Source organism: Myxine glutinosa, chromosome 1 (assembly GCF_964187855.1).
Source record: "Myxine glutinosa chromosome 1, kmMyxGlut1.1, whole genome shotgun sequence".
In the NCBI taxonomy this organism is placed as follows: Eukaryota; Metazoa; Chordata; class Myxini; order Myxiniformes; family Myxinidae; genus Myxine; species Myxine glutinosa.
Window position 1 is genome coordinate 212,206,308 of NC_136261.1, and position 26,994 is coordinate 212,233,301.

At 44.8% G+C, this 26,994-nt stretch overlaps 1 protein-coding gene across 2 annotated transcripts in view; it reads right to left on the reverse strand.

The window, feature by feature from the left end:
- Nucleotides 1-2,283: 2,283 nt before the first annotated feature.
- The window catches only part of LOC137433736 (sterol 26-hydroxylase, mitochondrial), an 81,089-nt gene continuing 56,378 nt past the window's right edge, over nucleotides 2,284-26,994 (reverse strand). For both annotated transcript variants that reach the window (XM_068126012.2, XM_068126019.2), the window contains exons 10-12: nucleotides 15,532-15,610; nucleotides 7,050-7,250; nucleotides 2,284-2,979 (exon numbers count right to left, since the gene is read on the reverse strand). In XM_068126012.2, the coding sequence (XP_067982113.2) occupies nucleotides 2,854-2,979; nucleotides 7,050-7,250; nucleotides 15,532-15,610 (406 nt within the window). In that variant the 3' untranslated portion in view covers nucleotides 2,284-2,853. The remainder of the gene's footprint in view (nucleotides 2,980-7,049; nucleotides 7,251-15,531; nucleotides 15,611-26,994) is intronic.

The following is a 26,994-nucleotide window of genomic DNA, read 5'->3' on the forward strand; positions in this document are numbered from 1 at the left end:
TCGCAAACATAAGTTTGCATCGCAAATGGTACAGTGTTTCTTCTGCTACCAAGTCGTTGATCCCTTCCAGGCGTCCAGTGACTTCAGTGCCCCAGTCATCCCCGCGACTCCGTGCTGTCTTCAGCAAGCTTGCCTTCAGTGTATCTGCAGTCAAATTATCTGGCACTCTGTATTTCTTTCTAGCTTGTGCTGGATTATTTTTGTAGAGCTGGGCTGGTTGGTTGCAAAGAATGCATACATCCTTATACAGGAGGTCAACTGACTGTGATCTTCTAGAACTGCAGCCAGTTGATGAACTGAACTCACAAGTAGTGCGTCTTCTCTTCAACTTTGATGACTCTTTCTCTGCCTTTGATGCTTGAGCTGACTTATTGGTGGTTGCAACAAAGTTGTTGTACAGATCATTTTTACACTTCTGGTGGTCCCTCAGTTTTCCTTCCTTTTGAGCCTCCTTCATACGTTCCACAACAGTAACATTTTCGACAGTTTCTGCTTGTTTTAATAAAGTTGAGTATCCCTTTGGAGTTGCCTGTATGAGCCTTTCAGCTGGTGTATCCGAGCGTGCACAGATGAAGCAATTGAGCACAGGTGGAGTAACGTCTTCATCCATATTGCTAGACTCCATGTCCTGCAAAGTAGAAAATGAGATATATTTAGAAATTATTTTTCCACAAAGGAGTGTCTGTGGTGAAATATAAATGTTAACAATCAACTCAGAATCATGAAAAACCCTTATTTGACCCCTCACAAGTTACTTAAGGGCCGATTTAAATAAAAAAAATTCTCGAAAATAATTTTTCAGTACCCAAATTCAACAGCTTTTTTTCTGGGTTTCCCACGGGAGTTGACCTTCAACATTTTAACACATGTTATTACACACCTTTACAAACATATTGGTGAAGAGATTTTTTGGTAACAATTTAGTTAACAGATTTTCATATGTTTCCCTTACTACTTATATCACAGGTGGCATGGCAAAATGTACGGACAGGTGCATTTGATGTTTGGCTTCACAGTGGGGTATACAAGGGTTGTTGCGTTCTGTATTAGTGGAAAACAACTGCTGCACGTCTCCAAAAGTTATTGCCGCTTCCTCTGGAGATGGTCCGTCCACTCGACAATGCTGTTTGTCATGGAGTGGTGGCTTTACGAAATTACGGCATGAAACAGCGTGCTATTGCTCGGCAGTATGGCACCACTCAAGGTCAGGTGTCAAAGATCCTGAAACGAAATGCTCAGAGGGGTGTCCCTACTCCAATACCGAGGCCAGGACGTCCCCGCAGAACCACAAGGAGGGATGATCGCCAGCTGCACCGGTTAGTCCGCAATGGCCGTACCAAGTCAGCTAATCGGCTCAGGGCTGAGTGGCAGCAACTGACAAATGTGCCTATATCCAGAAAGCTAGTCAACCAACGACTGGTTCAAGCAGACTATCGTGCCACGCGTCCCATGAGAAAGCCACGCCTGACCAGACAACACCGCCAGCGCCGATTGCAGTGGGCCAGAGAGCACCGTCAATGGCAGCCAGGACACTGGAATCACGTGATCTTCAGTGACGAGTCTAGATTTCTGGTCTATCGTCAAGAGGGCCGCGTCCGAGTGCGCAGACAAGTGCATGACTACAACAAAGATTGTATAGTGCCAAGAGTCCAAGCTGGAGGTGGTGGGGTGACCGTTTGGGCTGCTTTTCATGCAGGGGGCAAAACTGACCTGGTTGTTCTGAATGGAAAACTGAACCAGTTCAAGTACAGGGCCATTCTGGAAGAAACATTGCTTCCATTTGCTCGTGCAGCCTTTCGAGGAAACTTTGTCTTCCAAGATGACAATGCACGGCCTCATCGTGCTCGCATGATCCAACACTTTCTTGCTGACTGTGGTGTAGAGCATATGGAGTGGCCTGCCATGTCCCCGGATATTAATCCGATAGAGAACTTGTGGGCAGAATTAACGCGTCAAATCGACCACTTGGACCAGCAGTCGACCTCTGTGTGTGAATTGCAGCAGGCTATTGTCACTGCATGGCAAGCGATTCCTGTCCAAACCTTGGCAAATCTCGTGAACAGCATGCCTCAACGTGTACGTGCTCTCCTGAATGCTCGTGGGGGTTACACGAAGTACTGAACTGTAATTTTACTGTCCGTAATCCCAGTCGTAATTTAACTTTTGTTTTTGTTAAAAAAAAAAGTGGCTAATGTGCAAAATAAAGAGATACTTCTGGAAAACGTACAGAAGTTTAACTCAGTACTGTCCGTGAATTGAGTTCGATATCAGTTTACATCACTTTCAAGGATCAATTTATTTGTTTCGAAATGTCAAATTTGGTTTTTGTTTCTTTTAAAGGTCACATTAACAAAATCTTGAATAATTTCAACATAATTCCAATGAACTTTTGGTTCTAAGACATCTTGAAAAGTAAGTTCACCCCCACAAAAAAAATATTCCATATTAAATGCCAAGTCTGTATATATATATATATATATATATATACACACATATATTTAATTAGCAAATAATTATTTTAACTAATCAATACATTTACACCTTGAATTAAACGTTGGTATTTCTTGGCCTATTGAGTTTTATTCCGAGAACATTTCGAATAACCCTCAGAACCCAGCAAACGATGATAATGGGATGACACGCAGATCCTGATGCTTTAAAACTCTGACCCATGAAGAACGACAGGCTATGTCAAAGTAACTCCCCTTTCCCTCATTCGATGCCTTTTCTCCAACTTGCAGATGCAAATGTAAAAAGTTACTTCTTACAGAACCAGGAAGAGTTGCTGAAGCAACAAGCCTGTAACAAATTGTTTTAACTGGAAGTTATTTTGGATGCCCACATGTCCTCTAATTATTGGCACGGCTTGCGATCCATGAAGCGCAGATTGATGGGTCGATCAGGAAGCAGGATAAGATGCATTTTTCCATTCGGTGGCTTTTCATTGTAGTCTGGCTCCAAGATGAATTGTTTCATGAGCTAAAATAGAGAATCACAGATGTTAGCATCAAGGTTGTTTCGAGAAGATTCATTTTGATTAGTTGTATTGAATATAAGCAAATTTATTTTTATTGCTCCTTAGCAACAATGTTTCTAATGAACTGCATTTAGTGTGGTATTTAGTTCAAATTTATATTTGTCTGTTTGGATGTCAGATGTCTATCAATATTCATGCTTTAATAAAATTGTGTTATTTCACTTGCAGAAATATACCAAGAAACTTTGACACAAGAGAAGACCATTTACACCATCAACTTCATCAATCGGTTTACTTGTCTTGCATGCACTTAGTTGTAGACCCCATTCTTATCATGGACTTTGGCGAACTAAACAGCTGCATCACTTTACAATCCATATCGATTTGAGGTTTTCAGGAATCTTATCCAACAATGGCAGTGACCTCTCCAGAACATTACGACTGCTGGCACAAAATCCTGACAGACACAAAGATATGCTCGGCCACCAAAATAGTGATCCTTCCCTCCTAACAATTCGTTATGACTTAACTTCAGAAGAAATACTTCAAATCCCGTTTTCAGCTTTAGGAATGGAATAAAGGTCCCAGTGATCCTATCTGGATACTTGTCATTCATTATGAGCATTGTTTCATCGTGGTTATCAACAACTCTTCTTTTAGAGCGGGCGTTGGTCTTTTCTATAGATGACCTTGTGTAAATATTTGATTGTTTCAGAGCACATAAAATCGTTGAATTAAATTACATATCACATTTATTCCACAGATGAATCCAGATGATGTCAATATTCTGTGTACAACCCCAATATCCACCATGGTGGAGGATATATTTTCGTTCACGTATCATTCTCATTCTCAAAGGATGGGGCTACAAAAAAGAAATTGTTAGAAGGGGAATCATTGGGAAAGGAGATACCCATATTCACATCTCTCTTACCGATGAGATGTATTACATGTATGAATACCCTGCAGGCTGTTGAATTTTTTTTTGTCATTCCACTAAAGTGTTCATACCATTACAAGTCCCAGCCGTACAATGTCTGCTGTCAATACAAGTAAGAGAAAATGTTAATGCTTCATGGTTGAATTCAAACTGAAAGTTTTGCAGTTTGCGGATGAGCGCAGCAACAGAGAGGCTCGCCGTGTATAAGTGGACGACAAATCTGTGCAAGAGTGGTGAAAACAACAGCCGAAATTTAAAAGACATGCCAAAAACTAAACGAACCAAGAGGGGTGGATGTACGAAGTAGAAGAGGATCTCAAGTGGAAGAGGATCTGAAGACTTGGGTTGTATCACAGAGAGATGCAGGCCGTTCAACATCCACGACCCTGATACCCCTTCGAGCGCAACGGATGGCGAAGCAGATGGGTATCGCTGACTTCACGGGAGGACATTCATGGTGTTTCAACTTCATGAAACGAAACCCATTATCTGTAAGAGCCAGGACGACCGTCTTTGTCAGAAATTGCCCATGAACTGGGAAGTAAAACTGAAAAGCTTCTTGGAGTTTGTTGAAAAGTAGAAGGTAGATCTGGGCATCCATATGCTGTATTTCCTCGGTAACATGGATTAGGTGCCCGCCATTTTTGGTGCGCCGCCCTCATGGGCCGTGGAAATCATACTAAAATACGCCATTTCGTGTCTGTCTGATGAATTTTTGACGCCAATACATTCCGTCGTTATTATCCAATCTCAACCAAACTTCACAGGATGACGAAGGGTTACATAATGAAGGTTGTAGCGCATTCATTTGCCCCCCCCCCCCTCCCCAAGGGGGTTTTCTTCCTCGAGCGGGTCTTCCCCGCCATTGCCGTCAATGAGGTTGCGTGTTGAGGTGTATATCAATGTTGAATTAGCTTTATCGTGGCATTTTTCCAAAGAAGAAGATTTATCATGGCGTTTTTCCAAAGACGCTTCTAATAACAAAATTAATGATAATTGCATATTGTTAATGTTATGACAAAACAATATTAATACTAATAATGTCCCACTTCCCCAAGGCGTTTTTCCTGCAGTGATAACGTGTATAAATAGCTTATAGTTATAATGGCATGTCCGTGTGAGCAACAGCTTCTCCAGGAAGTAAAAATATTATAAACCACAAACACGTATGATTTGCTTTTTAAACAGTCGCTAATGCTCTTTATAACACTGAAGAAATTTGGAGGAATCCCGACATCTGTGAAGTAAGGTTTACTTACAGAACTGAGCGAAGATCCAATGTACTCTGTATACCCCACAAATGTTGGGTTAATAACATGGTCCTTTCTGCCGCTACTGTGGCATTTTTCGTAGCCAACTTTTGAAACTCGCTCCTGTTGTTTGATACGAAACTGAAAGGAAGAAGCTCGGGTTGTGCTTCTTTACCAAGTAGCTAGCTAGCGCTTGCCAAGCCAGCTGTTCCTTAACGGTTTTGAATGGAGGGCTTGCTCAAATGCTTAAACCACTTGGCTATCTCTCCACAATAAACTTGGTAAATGAACACACACCCAATGTTCTCGAGACCCGACCATAGATCGACTGTAATCGACATACCCCAAAGAGGAATGACCCTTTTTTCCGCTCCCGTATTGAGCGGGTGTACTAGTAAATTAAACTCATCGACCGTCAGCATCATAATTATGGGACGTAAAAAAACAAATTTCACCATCTTACTGGCCTGCATCGTGATGGTACCAAGATCAAGCCGATGGTCATATTCAAAAGAGAAACTCTACCCAAAGAGAATTCCCCCCTGACGTTTTTGTGAGGACCAATGAAAAGGGCTGGATGAATGGAGATGAAATGGAAGAGTGGGCTGAAAACTGCTGGTGGCGACGACCAGGTTCCTTCTTCACCAAAAAGAAGTCGCTCCTGGTATTTGACTCGATGTCGGCCCGATAAAGTGCGACTCGATAAAGAAGAATTTTATTTTAAAAGTAGACACTGAAAATGACGTCATCACTGGAGGGCTCACAAAAAGCTACAATCTCTTGAACAGAGTGTTCAAATTGAAGATCCGCAAGTGTTGAAGAAGGCCAGTTATGCCGGATATTGATTTTTACACAATATTGATACAAATTTCAGGTTTTTAGGCGACTGACAACTTTTATTGAACATCAGATGTATATAAATTTAGTTGTGAATTTTGACATGATTTCCATCATTTTCAAGCAATGTGTACAACCTTTCGCAATACTCCTCCAAAACCACTTTCTGTTGCATTTCAATTGTCATTTCTCCAAAAGCTGCTTCTAAAATCCTCAATTTTCATCCCATTGACTTGAAATTTGAAGAGGATTTGCATATCAGGTCACTAAATTATACCACCAATATTTTGGAGGTAAACATAGGCCAAAAGGTCAGCATAGGCCAAAGGTCAACAACTTAGGTTGAATTTCTAAAATCCTCAATTTTCATCCAATTGACTTAAAATTTGAAGAGTATTTGCATATCAGCGTAATGAATTCAATCACCAATTACTTTTGAAGTCAACATAGGCCAAAAGTCAACTTATTTTAGAGATTTCACAAGTATTGTGCTGACATATTTACTTGCGAATCGAAGATTTTTCAATTATATTGGTTGGTTTTGTGCATTATTCTGTCTGTCTGTCTGTATGTCAGTTGCCTAAAGGTCACAATTTTCACCCAATCTTCACAAAACCTCACCAAATGGTAGAGTTTGTCATAAGCAAGAAGCCTATTGTTTTTGGGGTCAAAAGGTCAATAGGTCAACATAGGCCAAAGGTCACCAACTTTGTCTAATTTCTAAAATCCTCAATTTGCATCTGATTGACTTGAAATTTGAAGGGGACTTGCATATCTGGTCACTGAATTCAACCACCAATTATTTTTGAGGTCAACATCGGCCAAAAGGTCAACATAGGCAACATTTCTAAAATCCTCAATTTTCATCTGATTGACTTGAAATTCTAAGAGGATTTGCATACCAGATCACTGAATTCAACCACCAATTATTCTTGAGGTCATCATCGGCCAACAACTTATTTTAGGGATTTCGCAAGTATTGTGCTATGCACAACATATTTCTTGTTCTTGTTTGTTTGTTTGTCTGTCTTTGTAAATGTCTCACCCGAGCCAGAGTAAGGTGCACTTCCAGTTCAGCCAGGCGGCGGCCTATGCAAGCACGTACACCATAACCAAATGGTAGTGAAGCATAAGGGTGGTGAAGACGAGGACCCGTCCGCAGCCAGCGTTCTGGTTTGAAGGATGTGGGTTCTGGAAACTCCTCAGGATCTCGCGAGGCCACAAACGTACAAAGTGTAATTAGATTCTGCTCGCATCATTTGGCACAAGAAAAATCAGTTTTACATTTTTACAAATATACATAATACATATCAGTTTTACAAATATACATATCTGAAATCTATGTGGGAGAAACTTTGGATCACAAATCATTATGCTTCCTTAAATTAAAGACTGACCAAACATTTCTCCAGGGAAAGGGCAACCAACAAAATTGCTAACACATTTTTGTTTTGCTCAAACAAACCATTTCTCTATCATTTGAAATGCTGCATTATGAATATCATGTCCACGTTACTTTAACATACTGGACAAGTGGTTATTTTTGTGTGTGGACACATCATTCTTCATCCAAGAAAAAAATAAAATAATAAACATCAACATTTGTATGTGCATGTGGCTGCAGGTTTACATAATTAATTGTTGGGATTACAGCTTTGGTGCCGATGAATAAATTCCCATGTAGGTTAGGGCAAGGGTGCCTGCAAGACACTGTAGGATCTTCAAAGTCCACCAACTAATGCTATGAGATGGGACATACAGCTCAAGACCCATCCGAAGGGCGGCACACACATTGAAACAATGCCCTGCTTGCGAGCAGACCAATCGGATAATTTATAGCTGGGCTTCGAATAAAACTCTGGCTAGGCAGTTCAAAGGTAAGTGTGCTATCTCTGTGCCATCCACTCGGGTCCAAAATGTTAATCAAAACTAATGGTAGTTTCTCAAATTTTGCATTAATAATTACAGTACCATCTGATATTATCTAAAACCATCCTGGGTGTTTCTTCTTAATCATTTGACACCGCCTCCTTTTACTAACTTTCCTACGCCTCGTTGTGGTGGTTGTACCCTCCAACGAAATTCAGGGACCAAATCTTCCCCATTCTTCCCTGCTGCCTGGATTTGTCAGAGTGCCGATCTGTCCCCATGGACTGGCTCTTTCCCTTCTCTCTTTCCCTTCTTTCTTTCCCTTCTCTCTTTCCCTTCTCTCTTTCCCTTCTCTCTCTCTCTCTCTCTCTCTCTCTCTCTCTCTCTTTCTCTTTCTCTTTCTCTCTTTCTCTTTCTCTCTCTCTCTTTCTCTCTCTTTCTCTCTCTCTCTTTCTCTCTCTCTCTTTCTCTCTCTCTTTCTCTCTCTCTTTCCCTTCTCTCTTTCCCTTCTCTCTTTCCCTTCCCCTCTCTCTCTTTCTCTCTCTCTTTCTCTCTCTTTCTCTCTCTTTCTCTTTCTCTCTCTTTCTGTCTCTTTCTCTCTCTTTCTCTCTCTTTCTTTCTTTCTCTCTTTCTTTCTCTCTCTTTCTCTCTCTTTCTCTCTCTTTCTCTTTCTCTCTCTTTCTGTCTCTTTCTCTCTCTTTCTCTCTCTTTCTTTCTTTCTCTCTTTCTTTCTCTCTCCTTCTCTCTCTTTCTCTCTCCTTCTCTCTCTTTCTCTCTCCTTCTCTCTCTTTCTCTCTCTTTCTCTCTCCTTCTCTCTCCTTCTCTCTCTTTCTCTCTCTTTCACTCTCTTTCTCTCTCCTTCTCTCTTTCCCTTCCTCTCTCTCTCTCTCTTTCTCTCTCTCTTTCTCTCTCTCTCTTTCTCTTTCTCTCTCTTTCTCTCTCTTTCTCTCTCTTTCTTTCTTTCTCTCTCCTTCTCTCTCCTTCTCTCTCCTTCTCTCTCTTTCGCTCTCTTTCTCTCTCCTTCTCTCTTTCTCTCTCTTTCTCTCTTTCTCTCTCCTTCTCTCTCTCTTTCTCTCTTTTTCTCTCTCCTTCTCTCCATCTCCCTCTCTAACTCTGTCATAGCAATGACTTTATGAAGGTGGGGGTACACCATTCTGGATGTGGGGGATCGCTGGGTCGCTCCTGCGAAATGGATCGCCTGTCTCCGTGCCGTGGGCTTATTCAAGAGAACTTTCCGGGGCTATAGAACAACAACAACAACAACAACCAACTTTCCTCAAAATCTGCGCGACATTTAAATTTGACAGGTTGATAGCCTTACCGCTATCATTTTGGCATCAAATACAGTCAGACCCCGCTATTCGAGGTTCCGCTATTCGCGGATTCCCCGTATTCGCGGGTGATAAAATGCGACCTGTTTCTCTTCTCTATTCGCGGAAAAGTGTCCCGCAAATTCGGGCGTTTTTATTCTATTCGCGGCCGTGTTCAGCCAAATCATGGGATTTTTTTCCCTATTCCCGGCCGTGTTCCACAAATTCGCGGTTTTTCAAGGGCGCAAAAAAAAAAAATTCACGAGCTATTAGCTTGACATATGGTACAGGTATTTATAAAACCCATCTTTCACCAGCCATGCATAAAGCACCTGGACATACATACGCAAAAAAACATCTACGAGCCACGATCTTGACCTGCTTATACATTCACTGCTGTGGGCTTTGCGTTTTCATGGCTTTTGTGGTCGTGAATTTTAGCCGGACTATAATCGAGAGCTTCACGGGATGTTCTGCCAGCTACAAAAACATGTCATCCCCGCAAATTATAGAATGCAAATGCTTCATTAATCAATTACAATTTGAAATTTACGGTAAAGCATCATCAGAGATCTTACACAATGAAAATGCATCGGGGGATGTTCCATCATCTACGAAAACATGTCAACCCCGAGAATTATAGAATGCAAATGCTTCATTAAATCTATTCTTGAAATTAACAGATAGGCTCAAAACGGCATCATCCGGTAACACCCCCCACAAAAAATGTCAGCGGATTCACCCCTCTCGCAGCTACCCACAATGTTCGCAATCCTACAGATACAGACTGTGTCCTGGATCTCAATCATTGTTCTCGTCCCGTTGCTTTGACCTGTGTTTTTGAACTACTCATCGTTCAATCATGGCTCCCAAGCGCAAGACCAGTGCCGGAGATGCATCGACTACCAAGAGGCAGAAGAAAGTGATGAACCTCAGCAACAAATTGGAACTGCTCGACCGGCTTTCAAGAGGAGAGAGTGCGGCCACTGTGGGCAGGCATTATGGCGTCAACGAATCCACCGTTCACTACATACGGAAGAATGAGAAGGCGATTCGTGACAGTATTTCAGTGAGCATTGTATCTAGTATGAAGGTGGTCATCCATGTCCGGGATGTCCACATAGAAAGGATGGACAAGGCTGTCAGCATATGGATCAAGGACAACACACAAAAGAGTATGCCTTTGAGTGGACCTCTCATTCACGCAAAGGCCAAACGAACTTACGATCATCTGTCTCGTGTGGGTGGTGCCAGCACAAGTGATGCGCCGAGTGATGATGGTACAAGCAGCGTGACTTTATTCACTGCAAGCAGGGCATGGTTCCATCGTTTCAAAGAGAGGTGCTGCCTGAAAAAAGTGAAGCTCACAGGGGAGCGTGCCTTTCACGGGCCACGAGGCAGCAAAAATGTTCCCTGCTCAACTTGCGAGGCTGATCGAAAAGAAGGGATACCTCCCAGAGCAGGTGTTCAATGCTGACGAGACTGGCTTCTTCTGGAAAAAGATGCCCACAAGAACTTTCCTCTCAAAGTGCGAGGAGACAGCATCGGGATTCAAGGCTGCCAAGGACCGGGTTTTTCTTCTCCTCTGTGCAAACGCAAAAGGGGACTTCATGCTGAAACCCACGATGTTGTACCATTCCCTAAACCCACGTGCTCTCAAGGGCAAGAACAAGCAAACTCTGCCCATGTTTTGGAGGGCCAACAGGAAAGCCGGTGTGACGGCAGCAATCTTCCTGGACTGGTTCCATAATTGTTTCTTGGCTCAGGTTGGGAGGTACATGGCGGAAAAAACCTTGCGTTCAAAGTTCTCTTTTTCCTGGACAATGCTCCTGGTCACCCCACAGACCTGGACGTGGCTCACCCGAACGTTGAGGTGATCTTCCTGCCGCCCAACACCACCTCCCTCATCCAGCCACTCAACCAAGGTGTGATTTCAATGTTTAAAACATATTACACCCGTTGCACCTTTTGCCGCATTTTGGATGCGATGGAGTCTGACCCAGGGCTCACCATCGGGCAGTGTTGGAAGGATTTCAACATTGCCCACTGCATCGGCGCCATCAAGGAGTCGCTGGATGGGGTGAGAGCCTCCACCACCAATGCGTGCTGGCACAACCTGTGGCCACAGCAGTCAGAAACTTTACTGGCTTTCCCGATAACATGTGGGAGAGGCATGTGATTGTCGGGTTGGCACGACAGTTGGGAGGGGAAGGATTTGATGACATGCAGCCTGAGGAGTTGGAGGATCTCATTGCCTCACATGGCAACAACCTCACCGAGGAGGAGTTGGAGGCCATTATAACGGTTTCTGAGGAGGAGGAGGTGGGCAGTGATGAGTAAGAGGTGCTGAGATTTAACCTCACAGTCCAGTTCCTGGGCGAGTTGCTGCATGGCATGCGGGTGCTTGTCGACAAGTTGGAAGATGCTGACCCAGTCATGGAGAGGTACCTCAAAAGTTCAAGAGGGGCTTGGATGATTTGCTTTCCCCTACAAAGAGATACACCTGCGGCAATCTGCCTGGCAGCTCTCCATTACCCATTTCTTCAGCCATGCTCCCTCCACCTCAACACTACAGGCACCCTCTCCTGCCGCCCTTTTAGTGACCTCACCAGCGTCCTCACCAACACCCGCAATTGCTCCATCTCCTGCATGTCCTGCCTATCCCTCAGTGCACAACGTTGCAGGACTATCATTTGGGTCATCCTCAGAGTCAGAGGAATTCATGGTATTTTAATTCATCACCATCATCATCATCATCATCATCACCATCATCATAAACATTTGAAAGTTGCGTGTGTTTGTGAAATAAAAAATCTAAACGGTACATGATGGTGTTGTGTTTTATTTTTTGTTTCACGCCACGGTATGGTTAAGCTGGTTAAGCACTCTTAATAAACTGTAAGCGCATTCCTTCAATAAAATGGAAATGGTACGTGGTGTTGTCGTTTTTAAAAAATTTGTAAGCATTTTTTGTGAAACTGTAATCATGTGCATTTGCAGTCGAAAACATTTTAAACTTAAAAATGTTTCCTCTATGAATCAGGAACCGCCGGGAACCTATAACGTATTCCCCCTTTTCCCCATTGAAACAATGCCGTGGCATACAGTCACGGGATTTTCATCGACCTTCGCGGATTTTCGTCGACATTTGCGGGTTTTGTCTTACCATTTCCGGGACTTTCATCAACCTTCGTGGATTATCATCGACATTCTCTGGATTTGCCTCACCATTCGTGGGTTTTGCCTCGCCATTAACAGTTTGGTCCTTTCTATTCGCGGATTTTTGTGACTTGGGAACCTATTCCCCCTTTTTACATTGAAACAATGCCCCGCTATTCATGTGTTTCACTATTCGCGGATTTTCCAGGAATGTATCCCCCGTGAATAGCGGGGTCCCACAACACTCAGTATAATTTCAGTATAATGTTTAGACTATCCAATACCTGTGACCAGCGAGTAGATGTGAGTGGACTTTGGTATGAGTGTCGAGCATGTGGTGAGATAAATGGCAGCAAGTACCGTTCCTTCTCGTCCTGTAAAGCCAATTCAACTGAAGGAAAATTAGTCACTCCCCAAAGTATGACCCACTCTGTCCCCATTTTTGAAGAGCCAAAGCCTATTCCCATTATCTCATCTCTTAGACCTTTGTTCAAACCTGTTGGCAAATGTTAGTATTTATCCAAGCAACATGATGATACAATTTCACCAAAGAAGAGTTGAATAATTATTTGAAGGATGGTGTTGTATCACGTCTCTATCCAATGAACAACACTTTGATCCTCAAGACCTTTGCACCTGTCCTGTTTGCTCCTATTTATTTGTTCCTTTTAGATTTTTTAAAAATGTCTGCCTGCTTTTATCATGGGACATTGCCAAAATTAGCACTATTCACAAGACTGACATCAAGACAGATCTTCATAAACTATCTTCAGATATCTTCCCATCACAAGTTAATAAGAGAGTTGATTATTGATGCTTTGAACACCAATTGTTTAATGCCCTGAACTTCAAAGAGTAATCTCACGACACTTTTCATGAGCTTTTGACCAAGCTATCCGTCCTGTCTGATGTATTCACTGGTGGATTTTGAAAGATCCTACAACCTTTTTAGCAAGAGTAGGATATTGTGCAGGTACCCTGGCCAAATTCACAATTTGTGCCCTAATATGCCAGGGCATGACATCAGCAGCACAGCAGCAATTTTTGTCCATAGTTTCATTGAAGCAATACAGGCCCGAAATAGGTATACAGTGCCTTTAGAACGTATTCACACCCCTTGAGCAGAGCAGATACACATAATATCCCATAATGTCAAAGTGGGCATAATACCCCATAATTTCAAAGTGGAATTCTTTTTGTAGAAATTTTTACAAAACAATTAAACATGAAAAGTTGAATGTCTTGAGTCAATCAGTATTCAAGCCCTTTCCTATGACACTCCATATTGAGCTCAGGTGCATCCAATTTCCTTTGCTCATCCATGAGATGTCTCGCCAACTCTATTGGGGTCCACCTGTGGCCAATGCAATTGATCGGACATGATTTAGAAAGAAACACACCTTTCTATATAAGTTCCCACAGTTGACAGTGCATGTCAGAGCAGAAACTCTACCATGAAGTCCAAGGAACTGTCCGTAGAACTCCGACATAGAATTGTGAGGAGGCTTAGATCTGGAGAAGGACATAAAACAATTTATAGAATGTTGAAAGTTCCCAAGAGCACAGTGAATTCCATCATTAGGAAATGGAAAGAACATTAAAATACACAGACTATTCCTAGAGCTGGTTAGACCAGACTAAGCAACTGGTCAAGAAGAACCTTGGTCAGGGAAGTGACCAAGAATCCAATGACCACTGACAGAACTACTGAGTTCCTTTGATGAGATGGGAGAACCTGCCGGAAGGACAACAGTGTCTGCAGCACTTCACAGATCTTGGCTTTATGGAAGAGTGGCTAGACGGAAGGCACGCCAGAGAAAAGGCACATCATGACACCACACCTGGAGTTTGCAAAAGGCTCGTGAAAGACTCTGACAGCACGAGGACCAGCCTTGAATCCCATTGAGAATCTGTGGAAAGACCTGAAGATTGCTGTTCACTGACGCTCCCCATCCAAGTTGACAGTTTTTTTTTTGTTTGTTTTTTTGTATACAAGATCGAGGCTCGTGAAAGAGCGAACATTAATCACACAGAAAGACAAACAGACACACAAAACAAATAACATCGGGAGCGGTAGACAAGATGGGGAGAGAGGGGGAAGGACACAATCTAGACGGCCAAACTGATACAGACAGAGTTTGTATCAGTTTGGTATTGGCCAGAGTTTGAGCAAATCTGCAAGGAAGAATGGGAGAAACTCCCCAAATCCAGATGTACAAAGCTGATACAGACATACCCAAGAAGACTTGAAACTGTAATCGCTGCCAAATGCACTTCTACGAAGTATTGACTCAGGGGGTTGAATACTTATCTTACTATAATTCACCAAATGTCCGTCTGTCTGTCCGTTCGAAGGTACCGCAAAAACGGCTGAACCGATCGCAACGATATTTTTGGTGGGTAATCCTAGGACCCCCTGAAGTAAAATAGGCTATATTGTTTTCCAATTTTTCCAAGTTTTCCAAATTTCCAATTTTCCAGTTTTTTCAAACACGATGGAATAATATTTACCGATATGAACAGTGATGTGGCTTTTGTTGAAATTCTACAAATACTGTTTATTCTACGTACCAGGAGAGAGTAGATCGACTCCTGACGAACTCTTCCTATATAAATGTGTGGCTTCGAAGTAACATGGCAGCGTGTGCAAAGCGACTGAGAAACAGGTGTAGCGGCCGCTTCCGTGTTACAGATTCGGCACGCACTCTTCACACATAAACATGCGACTAAGAAAGACGTGCAGCGGCCGCTTCCGTTTTACAGAATTCAATTTTTTTCAAAATGGACGCCATGTACTGTTTAGATTTTGATGATTTGCGTGTGATATGATTCAACGGATGTTTATTTGAATCGTTTAAAATAAAAAGAAGCCTTCAATTTCCGATATTTTGCCTTTTCATTTCGGCCTCCCAATTGAAGCCCTGCCCATAGGGCGGGTACCGTTGCGAGTAATGTAAATTAGATATTTCTGTATTTCATTTTAAATTATTGTAAAATTTTCTAAAAAGAAATCCACTTTGTCATTATGGGTATTATGTGTGGATTAGTGACAACAAAATTTCAATTTGATCCATTTTCAATTCAGACTAACACAATAAAATGTGAAAAAAGTCAAAGCGCATGAATACTTTCTGAAGGCACTGTATTTACGTACTTTAAAATGACATAAACAACTTGTAAATAACTTACTCCTTTAGGAATTAAATAGCCACCAACCACCATGTCCTCAAGAGCAAATCTGGAGTTCACTGGCACGACAGGGTATAACCTGGAAGAACAACATTCACAACTTTATTTGGGTTTTCATATTTTCATTGCCTCCTTCAATTTATCATCAATAGTTATGTTATGCTCTACATCATATGGCATCATAGTTATGCTCTACATTACCTCAATCACACCAAGGGGCTGTCAGGATTGCTTAGACAAAGTGTGGAGGGAAAATCAGGCTCATAGATTCATTGAAATAGTTTCATTAAAAATATATCTATTCACAGCGCAAACTATCTTAATGCGCACATTAGATAGAAGAGACGGACATGATGCTTGGCTGGCATCATAGTTCGCTCTACTGTCAGTCTCAAAAATCAGTCTTTACATACCTTCATGTCCTCAAACAGGGGGAAGGGATATTTGCATTGCTGCCTGAACCCGAGGGCAGCAAGTTCCCTGATACAATAGAAGTCTGTTTCACCACATGTTTGCAAAGAAAAGATATGCAGATTGGAAACAAGGTTTACATTCCAAGGTAATTAACCTGACAATGGTCCGTTCGACCTCCGGAGGAGTCACAGAAAATGTGCAAACATCACACAGTTTCAGAAATGGAAAGCATTGTGTTCATTTATATTAGTTTAGCAAAGCATGCTAATTAGGCGACAATGGCAGACATCATGATGCCACTCAGTCAAAGAGTTTTTTTTTCCATCAATCCCCTTCCAATTAACTCCATTAAAACATTATATATATATATATATATATATATATATATATATATATATATATATATTGTTACGGATTCGTAATTTCCGTTGTTGTGGTTTTCACCCACTTGACATATTTCTGATATTATGTGCTATTATTATTCTCAAAAGGTTTATTATTCATGAACAGTTATCTAAAGTTAAAAAGGCTAACTTTAAATGATACCGGAAACCGAACCGGAAGACGACGGGAGAGAAGAGGAAGAGGCGTGGCGAGCAAAGTGGGAGAAGACGCGTGACGCCGAGGCTCCGTAGCGAGCGTGGTCTACCGAAAGTCGCGAGGGAATTTTGAGTTCCTTGAAAGGACATCCGGCGATAGGAATTATCGCTGGAATTGAGAAATCTGTGTAGTCAGGTTTGGGCGCTGAGATTTCGACGAATCCTCGCCTAGTCGCATCGACTCAAGTAAGAGCCGTCGGCCATTTTGAACCTCGTGCTTCGGACACAAACAAAGGTTTTGCTTCGCGTCAGCTTTACCCCAACATCCTACCGTCTGTCGGGGATGTGTGTGTGTGACCGCTTCGTCTCCAATTACGTTGCGGTTTGCTGAGTGAGCGGTGAAGGTGCTCTTCTGGAGGGCACCTTTGTACAGTATCGGCGGGGCGGTTGCCATTGCCATCTGTACGCGATTCGGGTCTCGACTGGAGAGCGAGATTCGGGCTTCGACTGGATATCGTTCTAGCGACGGCGGGAGCGAATCACCTTCGCCTTGGAAAAGGTTATAGAGACATTGAGGAGTGTCCTATTCACTCGCTGGGTGCGCTGTGAGTTATCTGACTTTAGGTGATGGTACCATCCCAAGCGATAAGGTATATAGAGTGCACTCTTAATTGCCATTTGTTGTACCGTTATTCTTGTGTGTGATTTTTAATACAATATCTGTTCATTTATAATCATTGGTGTGGTCTCACTATTGATTTCTAACACAGAATAACATATTTTTCTGCCGGGGCTCCTCTTGGGGTTCAGAGGTTTACCGAGACCAGGAGATCGTAGAGGAACCCGTAACAGAAATTGGGGGCTCGTCCAATTGACTCGTGGGCTCGAAATTGGGTCTTCGTCCGGGATATAATTCCCTAAAAACATCCATTTGGGATTGACCCAGATTGAAATTGGGGGTTTGTACTGTGGAAAAATTGGGGACTCGGCTTTGCTGATTAAATTCCCTAAATCTCCGACGGTGGATTAAATTCCTTAAATTTCGTCCGGGAAAGAATTCCCTAGCATTCCCAAATTTTCCAATTTTGGAATATTTTCCAACATTCACAAATATTTCAAAAAACAAACAAAAAAAAATATATATATATATTTAAATTTCTTGTGTGAAGGTTAACAGGTGCTAACGGATAGTCACCATGGAGTTTGACGCAGAGAAGTTTGCAGCGACCCCTCATGAGGCACAGTTCCGAGCGTTACTAAAATCGGAACTCTTGGTATTGGCCAGACATTTTAGCTTGGAGGTCCGAGCGAATATGAGGAAAGCAGAGATGCAGAGATTGGTGATGGATTCTCTGGTGGAACTAGGAACATGGAAAGAGGGAGCCTTGGATTGGTTACCAGAAGAGCAAGAAAATGTGGAGCTCCAAAAAATGGAGATGCAATTGCAGAGCCAGGAAAGGTTAAAAGCAAAGGAAAGAGAACTCCAGGAAAGGTTAGAAGAGAAAAAAGCAGAGGAAAGGAGAGCTGCAAGAGAACTCGAAGAAAGGTTAGAAGAGAAAAAAGCAGAGGAAAGGAGAGCTGCAAGAGAACTCGAGGAAAAAAGAGCAACACAGGAAAGAGAACTCCAGGAAAGGATAAAAGCAGAGGAGAGAAAAGCCGAAAGGGAGATAAGGTAACGTGAAATATCGCTTCAGCAGGAAATTAAAGTCAAGGAGCTGGAGTTAATGAGAGAATGGGGAGAGGTACCATCCATGCCGACGGGTTCGACAACTAGTCAGAACACCTGGGATGTTGGCAGACATGTTAGGCTGGTTCCACTCTTCAATGAAAAGGAGGTAGCCAATTTTTTTTTCACACTTTGAGAAAGTGGCTCAAATGCTAAAATGGCCTGAGAAGTCCTGGACCATGTTAGTGCAAAGTGTTCTGGTGGGTAAAGCTCAAGATATTTATTCGGCTTTACCGATTGACCAATGTGCAGATTATGAGATAGTGAAGAAAACCATTCTCAAAGCCTATGAATTGGTCCCTGAAACTTACCGGCAAAAATTCCGGAATGCCAGGAAGAGGGAGAGTGAGACATGTGGAGTTTGCCAGAATGAAAGAAACCATGTTTGATCGGTGGTGTGATTCAAAAGGGGTTGGGAAAGACTTCGAACTATTGCGACAATTGATCCTGGTGGAGGAATTCCAACAGTGTGTCCACGAGGACATTAAAGTACATCTGGAGGAAAGGAAAGTACCAAAGTTGTATGAGGCAGCAACCATGGCAGATGACTATGCCTTAACACACAAGATGGGGTTCCACAAACCTAACTTTTCGCCTAGACTTAAACAGGGGAGCTATGGTACATCCGGCGCAGAGAACGAAAATTCATGGGGGCGGCCTCGAGATGACTGAGGACCACTCTGATACTACGACTTCTAGAAATCAGAAGACAACAGTTCCAAGGCAGACTTATCCTCCGGGGGGGGGCTCGAGACAAACCACCAGTTTCTCCTCCGGGCCTACTTGCGCTTTTTGCAATAAACCTGGACGCTTGATGTCCCGATGTTTTGCTATGGAAAGGCAAAATCAGGAGCGGAGTCAGACGAGTACAACTCCGAATGCAATGGCAAATGTGAGAAATCGCCCTCAAAAGGGTTACCAACCATTTATTTCAGAGGGGTTTGTGTCATTGGATGGAGACTTGACTAACCAGAAACTGGTTAGGGTATTGAGGGACACAGGAGCACATCAATCTTTGATGCTTGAAGGCATTTTACCATTGTCAGAGAAGACGGCAACTGGTGTTAGTGTTCGTTTACAGGGGTTGGTGGCTGTGTTAAAGCTCCACTTCATGTCATCCATTTAGAGTCTGATTTGGTGTCAGGACCGGTCACCGTAGGTTTACAAGCCACTCTTCCTGTAAAGGAAGTATCTTTTGTTATCGGGAATTATTTGGCCGGTGGTCAAGTTTGTGGTAACCCGATGGTTGTTAAAAAGCCCAGTAGGGAAAATAACACCACACCAGTTAGGGATGGCGGCAAATTTGGCAAGTTATTTGTAGGTGGACTGAACTCCAAAACAAAGGAAGAAGTTCTGACCTCTGTCTTCAGCAAATATGGACCGCTTTTGGAAGTGCGGCTGGTAAACGACAGGGAAACGCAAAAGTCAAGAGGGTTTGGCTTTGTCACGTTTGAAAACACAAAGGATGCCAAAGAGGCAGAGAAGGGTTGGAATGGCAAGGATTTGGATGGTCGGACCATAGCCGTAGAGAAGGCAGGCCGTAGGCGTCGAGGGGGCTACAGAAGAGGAAAACGTGGCGGTAGTTTTGGTGGTGGCAACAGTCGATATTACTATGGAGGCTCCCAGAGTTACGGCAGCTCCCGAAGGAATGATTATCAGGGTAGTGGCCGAGAAGGAGACCGCTATTCACAACCCGCTACAGTGACTACAGTGACAAGCGGTCCAACCGTGATTATTACGAAATTTAGAAAGAGTTGAAGTACTGAATGCTGCGGAGCAGCCGAGCCAAAATTCCTACACGGATTAACCGTGAACGCCACGTTCCTAAAGGCGTCCATGTAGTGAACTTTCCTACATGGATTAACCGTGAACTCCACGTTCCTAAAGGCGTCCATGTAGTGAATACTTCCAGGCCTCACCACCCAACCATCATGGAACCTGGCTCTCAGCTCGGCCTCCCGGAAAAAGTGCTGTAGATTTGCTTAACTTTGGATTTTGATCACCACCCCATAACCTTCATTCCAAAAAAATAAAAAATGAAAAATAAAAATCAGAGGTTGATGAGATGGAGTTAGGCTTTGCAGGGGTTCAACTTGGAAATTGAACATGTAAAGGGGAGGGACAATGTCGTTGCGGATGCTTTGTCCAGAGTGAATTAACTTTGGAAATCTCTGTGGGTTGTGTAAAATTTTGTTGTTTTATTTTTGAGATATTGATAATTGTTGCTCACGGGAATTGGTGATTTGGGTTGTGAGTTTATTTTCGTTTGTTTAAAGAGTTTGCATGCAAAGAAAGTTTTTGCTGTGTTCAAACTTTCTTTCTTGAATGGGGGAAGTGTTACGGATTCGTAACTTCCGTTGTTGTGGTTTTCACCCACTTGACATATTTCTGATATTATGTACTATTATTATTCTCAAAAGGTTTATTATTCATGAACAGTTATCTAAAGTTAAAAAGGTTAACTTTAAATGATACCGGAAACCGAACCGGAAGATGACGGGAGAGAAGAGGAAGAGGCGTGGTGAGCAACGTGGGAGAAGACGCGTGACGCCGAGGCTCCGTAGCGAGCGTGGTCTACCGAAAGTCGCAAGGGAATTTTGAGTTCCTTGAAAGGACATCCGGCGATAGGAATTATCGCTGGAATTGAGAAATCTGCGTAGTCAGGTTTGGGCGCTGAGATTTCGACGAATCCTCGCCTAGTCGCATCGACTCAAGTAAGAGCCATCGGCCATTTTGAACCTTGCGCTTTGGACACCTACAAAGGTTTTGCTTCGCGTCAGCTTTACCCCAACATCCTACCGTCTGTCGGGGATGTGTGTGTGCGACCGCTTCGTCTCCAATTACGTTGCGATTTGCTGAGTGAGCGGTGAAGGTGCTCCTCTGGAGGGCGCCTTTGTACAGTTTCGGCGGGGCGATTGCCATTGCCATCTGTACACGATTCGGGTCTCAACTGGAGAGTGAGATTCGGGTCTCGACTGGATATCGTTCTAGCGACCGCTGGAGTGAATCACCTTCGCCTTGGAAAAGGTTATCGAGACATTGAGGAGTGTCCTATTCACTCGCTGGGAGCGCAGTGAGTTATCTCACTTTAGGTGATGGTACCATCCTAAGCGATAAGGTATATAGAGTGCACTCTTAATTGCCATTTGTTGTACCGTTATTCATGTGTGTGATTTTTAATACAATATCTGTTCATTTATAATCATTGGTGTGGTCTCACCATTGATTTCTAACACAGAATAACCTATTTTTCTGCCGGGGCTCCTCTCGGGGTTCGGAGGTTTACCGAGACCAGGAGATCGTAGAGGAACCCGTAACAATATATAATATTGTTACGGGTTCGCAACAATATATATTGTTACAGACGTGGCTTGGATGTTATTTACCGAGCGGTTTTATGGTATGACCACGTCTGCACAAGTTACCCGATTGTGCCCGAACGTTGACTAATCGCGCTATGCTAGACCAATGAAGGAAAAAGAAGACACACGGCTGGAATTAATACGACACGACACCAGGGATACGGTTCTCAAAGGTTGTTATTACAATAATGCGGAAGGTTTAGATTACAGGGACAAGAGGGAAACATAGGAAGGTGGGCACTTAAACACACTCTTATATTATTCCCAACAGACGACAGATAAACGGGACAAGGCTCACTCACACGGGGTTTGATGCAAAGGACAGGCGGGTAGCGATCGCTCCAGGTGCACCTGGGCTCAGGGCAGGATCACGTACGGTCCAGTTTAAGAGATGCGGTGGAGGTATTGCAGCGCTCGAGGGGTGGCGACTTCTCTCTCCAGGCTGGGGGCGCATCTCACGTCACATCCGGCGCGGGGCCGCGTATATCCGGCGGGGAGTGACACGCCCTCGGCTCGTTAGCTCCGCCTCGTGGAATCGGCACGTTGCTTCTCATTGGGTGCGTGCGGGGGGGTTACTGGCTCCGCCCCTGACGAGGAGCTGACAGCCAGCCCCTTCGGGGTAACGCCGTGGAGCGTATGGTCATGGCGGGTAACCGAGCCGGTGTGAGGACGCACACTCCCCGCCCCTCTGTTGTTGTAGTCGTAGTTGTAGTTGTAATTGTTGTTGTAGTTGTTGTTATTGTTGTTGTTTGGGGAAGAAGATGGGAGGAGGTATGGGAAAGGTCCTAAACTCACTACTGATGCCATATAATCACATTCTGGTGCAACGAAGAGTCATAATTAATGGAAACGAGGCCTTAACTGACATAGATTAAGAATAACTAGGAAGATGTCCGAAAGTTGGCTACGTGTGGTGCGGTGGACCTGGGCACGACATTTAATGGGGGAATAAGGGGAAGGTCGGCTCTACTGATTGTTATTTACATGCAATGGGACTAGGGAATGGGGGATTGGGGAAAGTTGGGGAGTATTGGAGAAAATAGGGGAATATTTACAAGCGGATATGGAGGCCAAATTCCATATTCGCAACATTGCACCCTTCTCTACCCTCGGGGCGTCCCGACCCGATAAATTTTTACCTACTTTAGTGTGGCACGCAATGTAGTTCCCTCTACTATTAACTCTACCCTGAGTGCGACAGTTTTACAGATATTCACAAATGAGTAAATATGTCCCCCTGCGACGTTGCACCCTTCTCCTCACAGAAACACACCCACAGGATAACCGAATCCGGAAAGAATTCGCAAACTACACATACTGCCGGTAGGGAGCATTATTTACACGACTACGCTGCTATTTACACTACGATCCAGGACCTGTTTTTGGAGGAACACATGCAGATGTTATGCATAGAGAGAGCGCGCTTGCCAACATCGATACACCAACCCACGAGTGCTCTGTGGCCGACGGCCTTTAATAACGTGCAGAGCACCCTGTCCCAGCATCAAAAGCACCACCCCACCGCCAATCGGTGCAGTCACCATTGTTCATTGGAATAAAAATAAATGCGACAACCCCTAACCCTGCAGGTGTCTCTTGCTCTTCGTGTGGCCTTCAGTGGTGTTAATTAACAGTGGTTCACCTTTATGGCATAGGTGCCACGTTGACCCATAGGTCCATCCCCGGGTGGTGCTTGGCCGCAAACGAACTGCGGTCCATTGTGGGTGGCCACAAACATTGCGGTCCATATGGTGTATCGATCCCGGCAGCAAACAGCGAAAGTGCAGGCCCACAACTGCGCAGCCAGCACCTCTCTCTCCTCTCTCTCTACCCCAAAGCCAGATCCTCGGAGGTGGGAGACAAAAGAAGCAGACAAGTGAGTAAGGTGGTAAGGGCGCAAAAGTGCACGCAATACAAGATGATGCACACTGGGGGCACATGGGAACCAGGTGAGACAGGTACGTTCCTATCGTACGCCCCCCCCCCCACCAGGTAACCTACATGGCCCCTCCCTTACCCCTTACTGTATCCACAAAACACAACACTACCCATAAACATCTACTTTACAAATCGACAAACATCCCTACTGTCTTCCCCGTTCCTCCCATAAACCAAATTCGTCTTCTCTCCCTCCTAACCAATCAAATTTGCCATTTTCAACTCTCATCAAAATTTGCCATTTTCAACTCAACATCAAAATTTGCCATTACCAATTCATCATCAGTCCCTCCTAGGGAGGGAGAGATGGAATCACCCCAATGTCTCATCCACGTCGTGATGCGTCTCACAAATCCAACAGCAATTCTCATTTCTGCAACACAAACAAAGAAAACACAGGTGTGGAGTCATCATCATCACCTCAGGTAAGTGGCTGCGTATGGTGCGACAGGTTCTTCAATCCTAACTATTTCCTAAATGACTTTAACAACTTTACACTACCCGGGGTCTTTCTCCGGCCAAACCATTGGCCCTCTTACACTATGGGTTCTAAAAACCAATTCCCATTGGCCAAACTGTGGTGCTCTTCAATTTGGGGTCTCACTCCCCCGATTCATCTCCCGGTGCCCTCGCACAATTTCTGGGCTGCGGCGTGTACCTCTCCCAGTGGGTCTACCCACCTGCACACCTCCACCACTGCAGTTGCCTCCGAGCTTACCTGCTCCTTGCCCTAACCTAACTACCTGGGGAAGGCCCTCTGGCACTCTCCCCACTCGGTGCCCTCTCTGGCACTGGGCTACCCGGGTCCATCCTCCGGATCCTCGGGCCCCATCCACAATTCTACCGGCTCCCAGAGCCCACCTGCGGCCTCACCTGGCCGACATCCTCACAGTGGTGGAGTGCCCAACCAACTACACACACTAACAGGCTACACGCCCAGCCATTTCCACAACACTAATGCACCCATTCACAACACCATTCTGCAACCGCACCACAAATGCCAATATCCAACCACAATTTACCTGCACCCTCTACCTAACACTTACACTACCCGCCCCGGGTACTCGTGAAAGGGGTCTACTCTTCCCCCATCCACACCTTCGCACCATGCACACCACTCCGTACCACTTACTCCAACTCTCTCCACACACCTGTACCTGCACACCTGTGCTCTCACACCTGGTGCCACCTGCACCCTTCTCTCCCCAAGCGCATTCGCGCTGATCCACAACACTCATTACTCACACACTGCTCCACACACCTGTCCAGTTGCACACCTGTGCAATCACACCTGTCCAGTTGCACACCTGTGCAATCACACCTGTCCAGTTGCACACCTGTGCAATTACACCTGTTCAATCCTCACACACACGGCATCATCTCAGCTAACTACTCCCCTCTGAACTTGCGCTTCCCAGTCGTCCCTTTAAACTATTGCGCTCCCTCGTCATTATCATCCATACTAATCTACCTGCGTCCCCACTACAGGTATCAGTCACTAACTAATCTTAACGTTACCTAATGTCATCTTCTAGATCCCTACACACAATATCCTAACCCACCCGGGCTAGTTTTCACTGCCATACACCCCATAAGCTATTGCTCCTTTGCCCCCCACCTTGTGAGGGATGGTGGATTTGCCATCCCACCACATCGGGGGTCTCTCACTACCAATTTTGCACATCAAATTTCAACAAATTAAAAATTTGCCAATCACTGCCCATCATCTGCCAATCACTACTGCCAATCCCTTGCCAATCATCAAATTTTGTTTTTCTCTAATTTTGGGGCCAAAACACTAACCTCATCACCCAGTCGACTCACTAATACCTCTCGGTGCGCCAATTCCTGTCCAAAGCCCGGCTTCGTAAAGCCAAGCAATGGATACTGGTTGTTTTGTGCCGGCGGCTGGATGCGTCCGGCATTCGGGGCAGGGACGGGGGCTTACCCGTGCCGAGATCCCACGCACCATCTCGGCACGGAGCCATCCAATGTCCCGCTCTCGACCTGCCGGCACGTCTCAACAAAACGTGGTCGCCATAACGACCCTTCCTATCGGGCTGCCAGCTCCGCCTAGTGGAGCCTGGACGCGGCCGTTCAAAGCGAGGCCCGGCACGCACCGAGGGCCTGCTTCGGCTAAAAGTCGCTCTAACCTCTAACCCGTGTAACGTCGATGCTTCACCTGGACGCTTACACCCCGCAGCCCGTTCCTTGCTCACACATCCAGCTGTGCCCATGCTCCTCGTACCCTTCCTTACACACCCAGGTACACCCATTCCACTCACAGCCTTGGACACACACCTGACCACCGAACACTTTGGCACACATTCGTTGCTCGCACACCTCACCAACACACCTCTTCGCGCCCCCTCCTCTGTCACCTCCTCTGTGACAATCACAGGTGTGCTCTCATTCGCACACCCAACCACGTGCCTCACTACCAATTCCAGCGTGCATTCCCACTCACGCTCTACCATTCCAGGTGTGCATCCTTCCATCCCAGGTGTACATCCTCGCTCACCTGTCACAACTAACTCACGCTCCATGTCACTCTCACTACTTTCACCTCCATTCCTGACAGCGCACTCACCCTTACTCTTGACAGCACACTCTTTCCCCATGCACCTGTCCGTCACACACCTTTCTCGCGCACACTCTCCCGTTACACCCTCTGTAACACTCACCACAGGTGGACACTCTTCCTTACTTCTGACAGCGCACTCTTTCCTCATGCACCTGTCTGTCACACACCTTTCTCACGCACACTCCTGCGCACACTCTCCCGTCACACCCTCTGTAACACTCACCACAGGTGGACACTCTTCCTTACTTCTGACAGCGCACTCTTTCCTCATGCACCTGTCTGTCACACACCTTTCTCGCGCACACTCCTGCGCACACTCTCCCGTCACACCCTCTGTAACACTCACCACACCACGCTTCCATGTGCTCCCTCGCACACGCGCTACGACCGACTCACTCTCGCCAGCACACTCACTCCTTGGCACGCCCTTTTTCCTCACACACCCCAGAGTCGGACTTTCTTGCACACCTCCATTTTCGCACACCAGACCTGTCGCACACTTCACCAACGGCCTCTCACGAACACCCGGGTCTATCTCGACCCCCAAGCTTATTAAATCCCCTGGCGCATCATACGCACGACCATATTGGTCACCACTTACACCGGGTCCTCTTCCTCTTCGCTTCTCCTCCATCACCTGCGAATCCCTCATCCGGTTAATGAGCACATCACGATCCAAACACAGACTTTGGACCAATTCTTTTATCTCCTCTTTTATCTCTTTGTTATCCCCTCTCCGTCGCTTCTTAATTTCGCTCACCCCTTCTTCCACTTCTTCTAATTTGTGCCTCACCTCCTTCATCTCTTCGTGCGCCCCTTTAAGTTCTTCCTCTAAGGCTACCTTGACCGTTTCCAGGTGCGTCCTCACCTGCCGGTCCTTCGTCTCCATTACCTCTATCA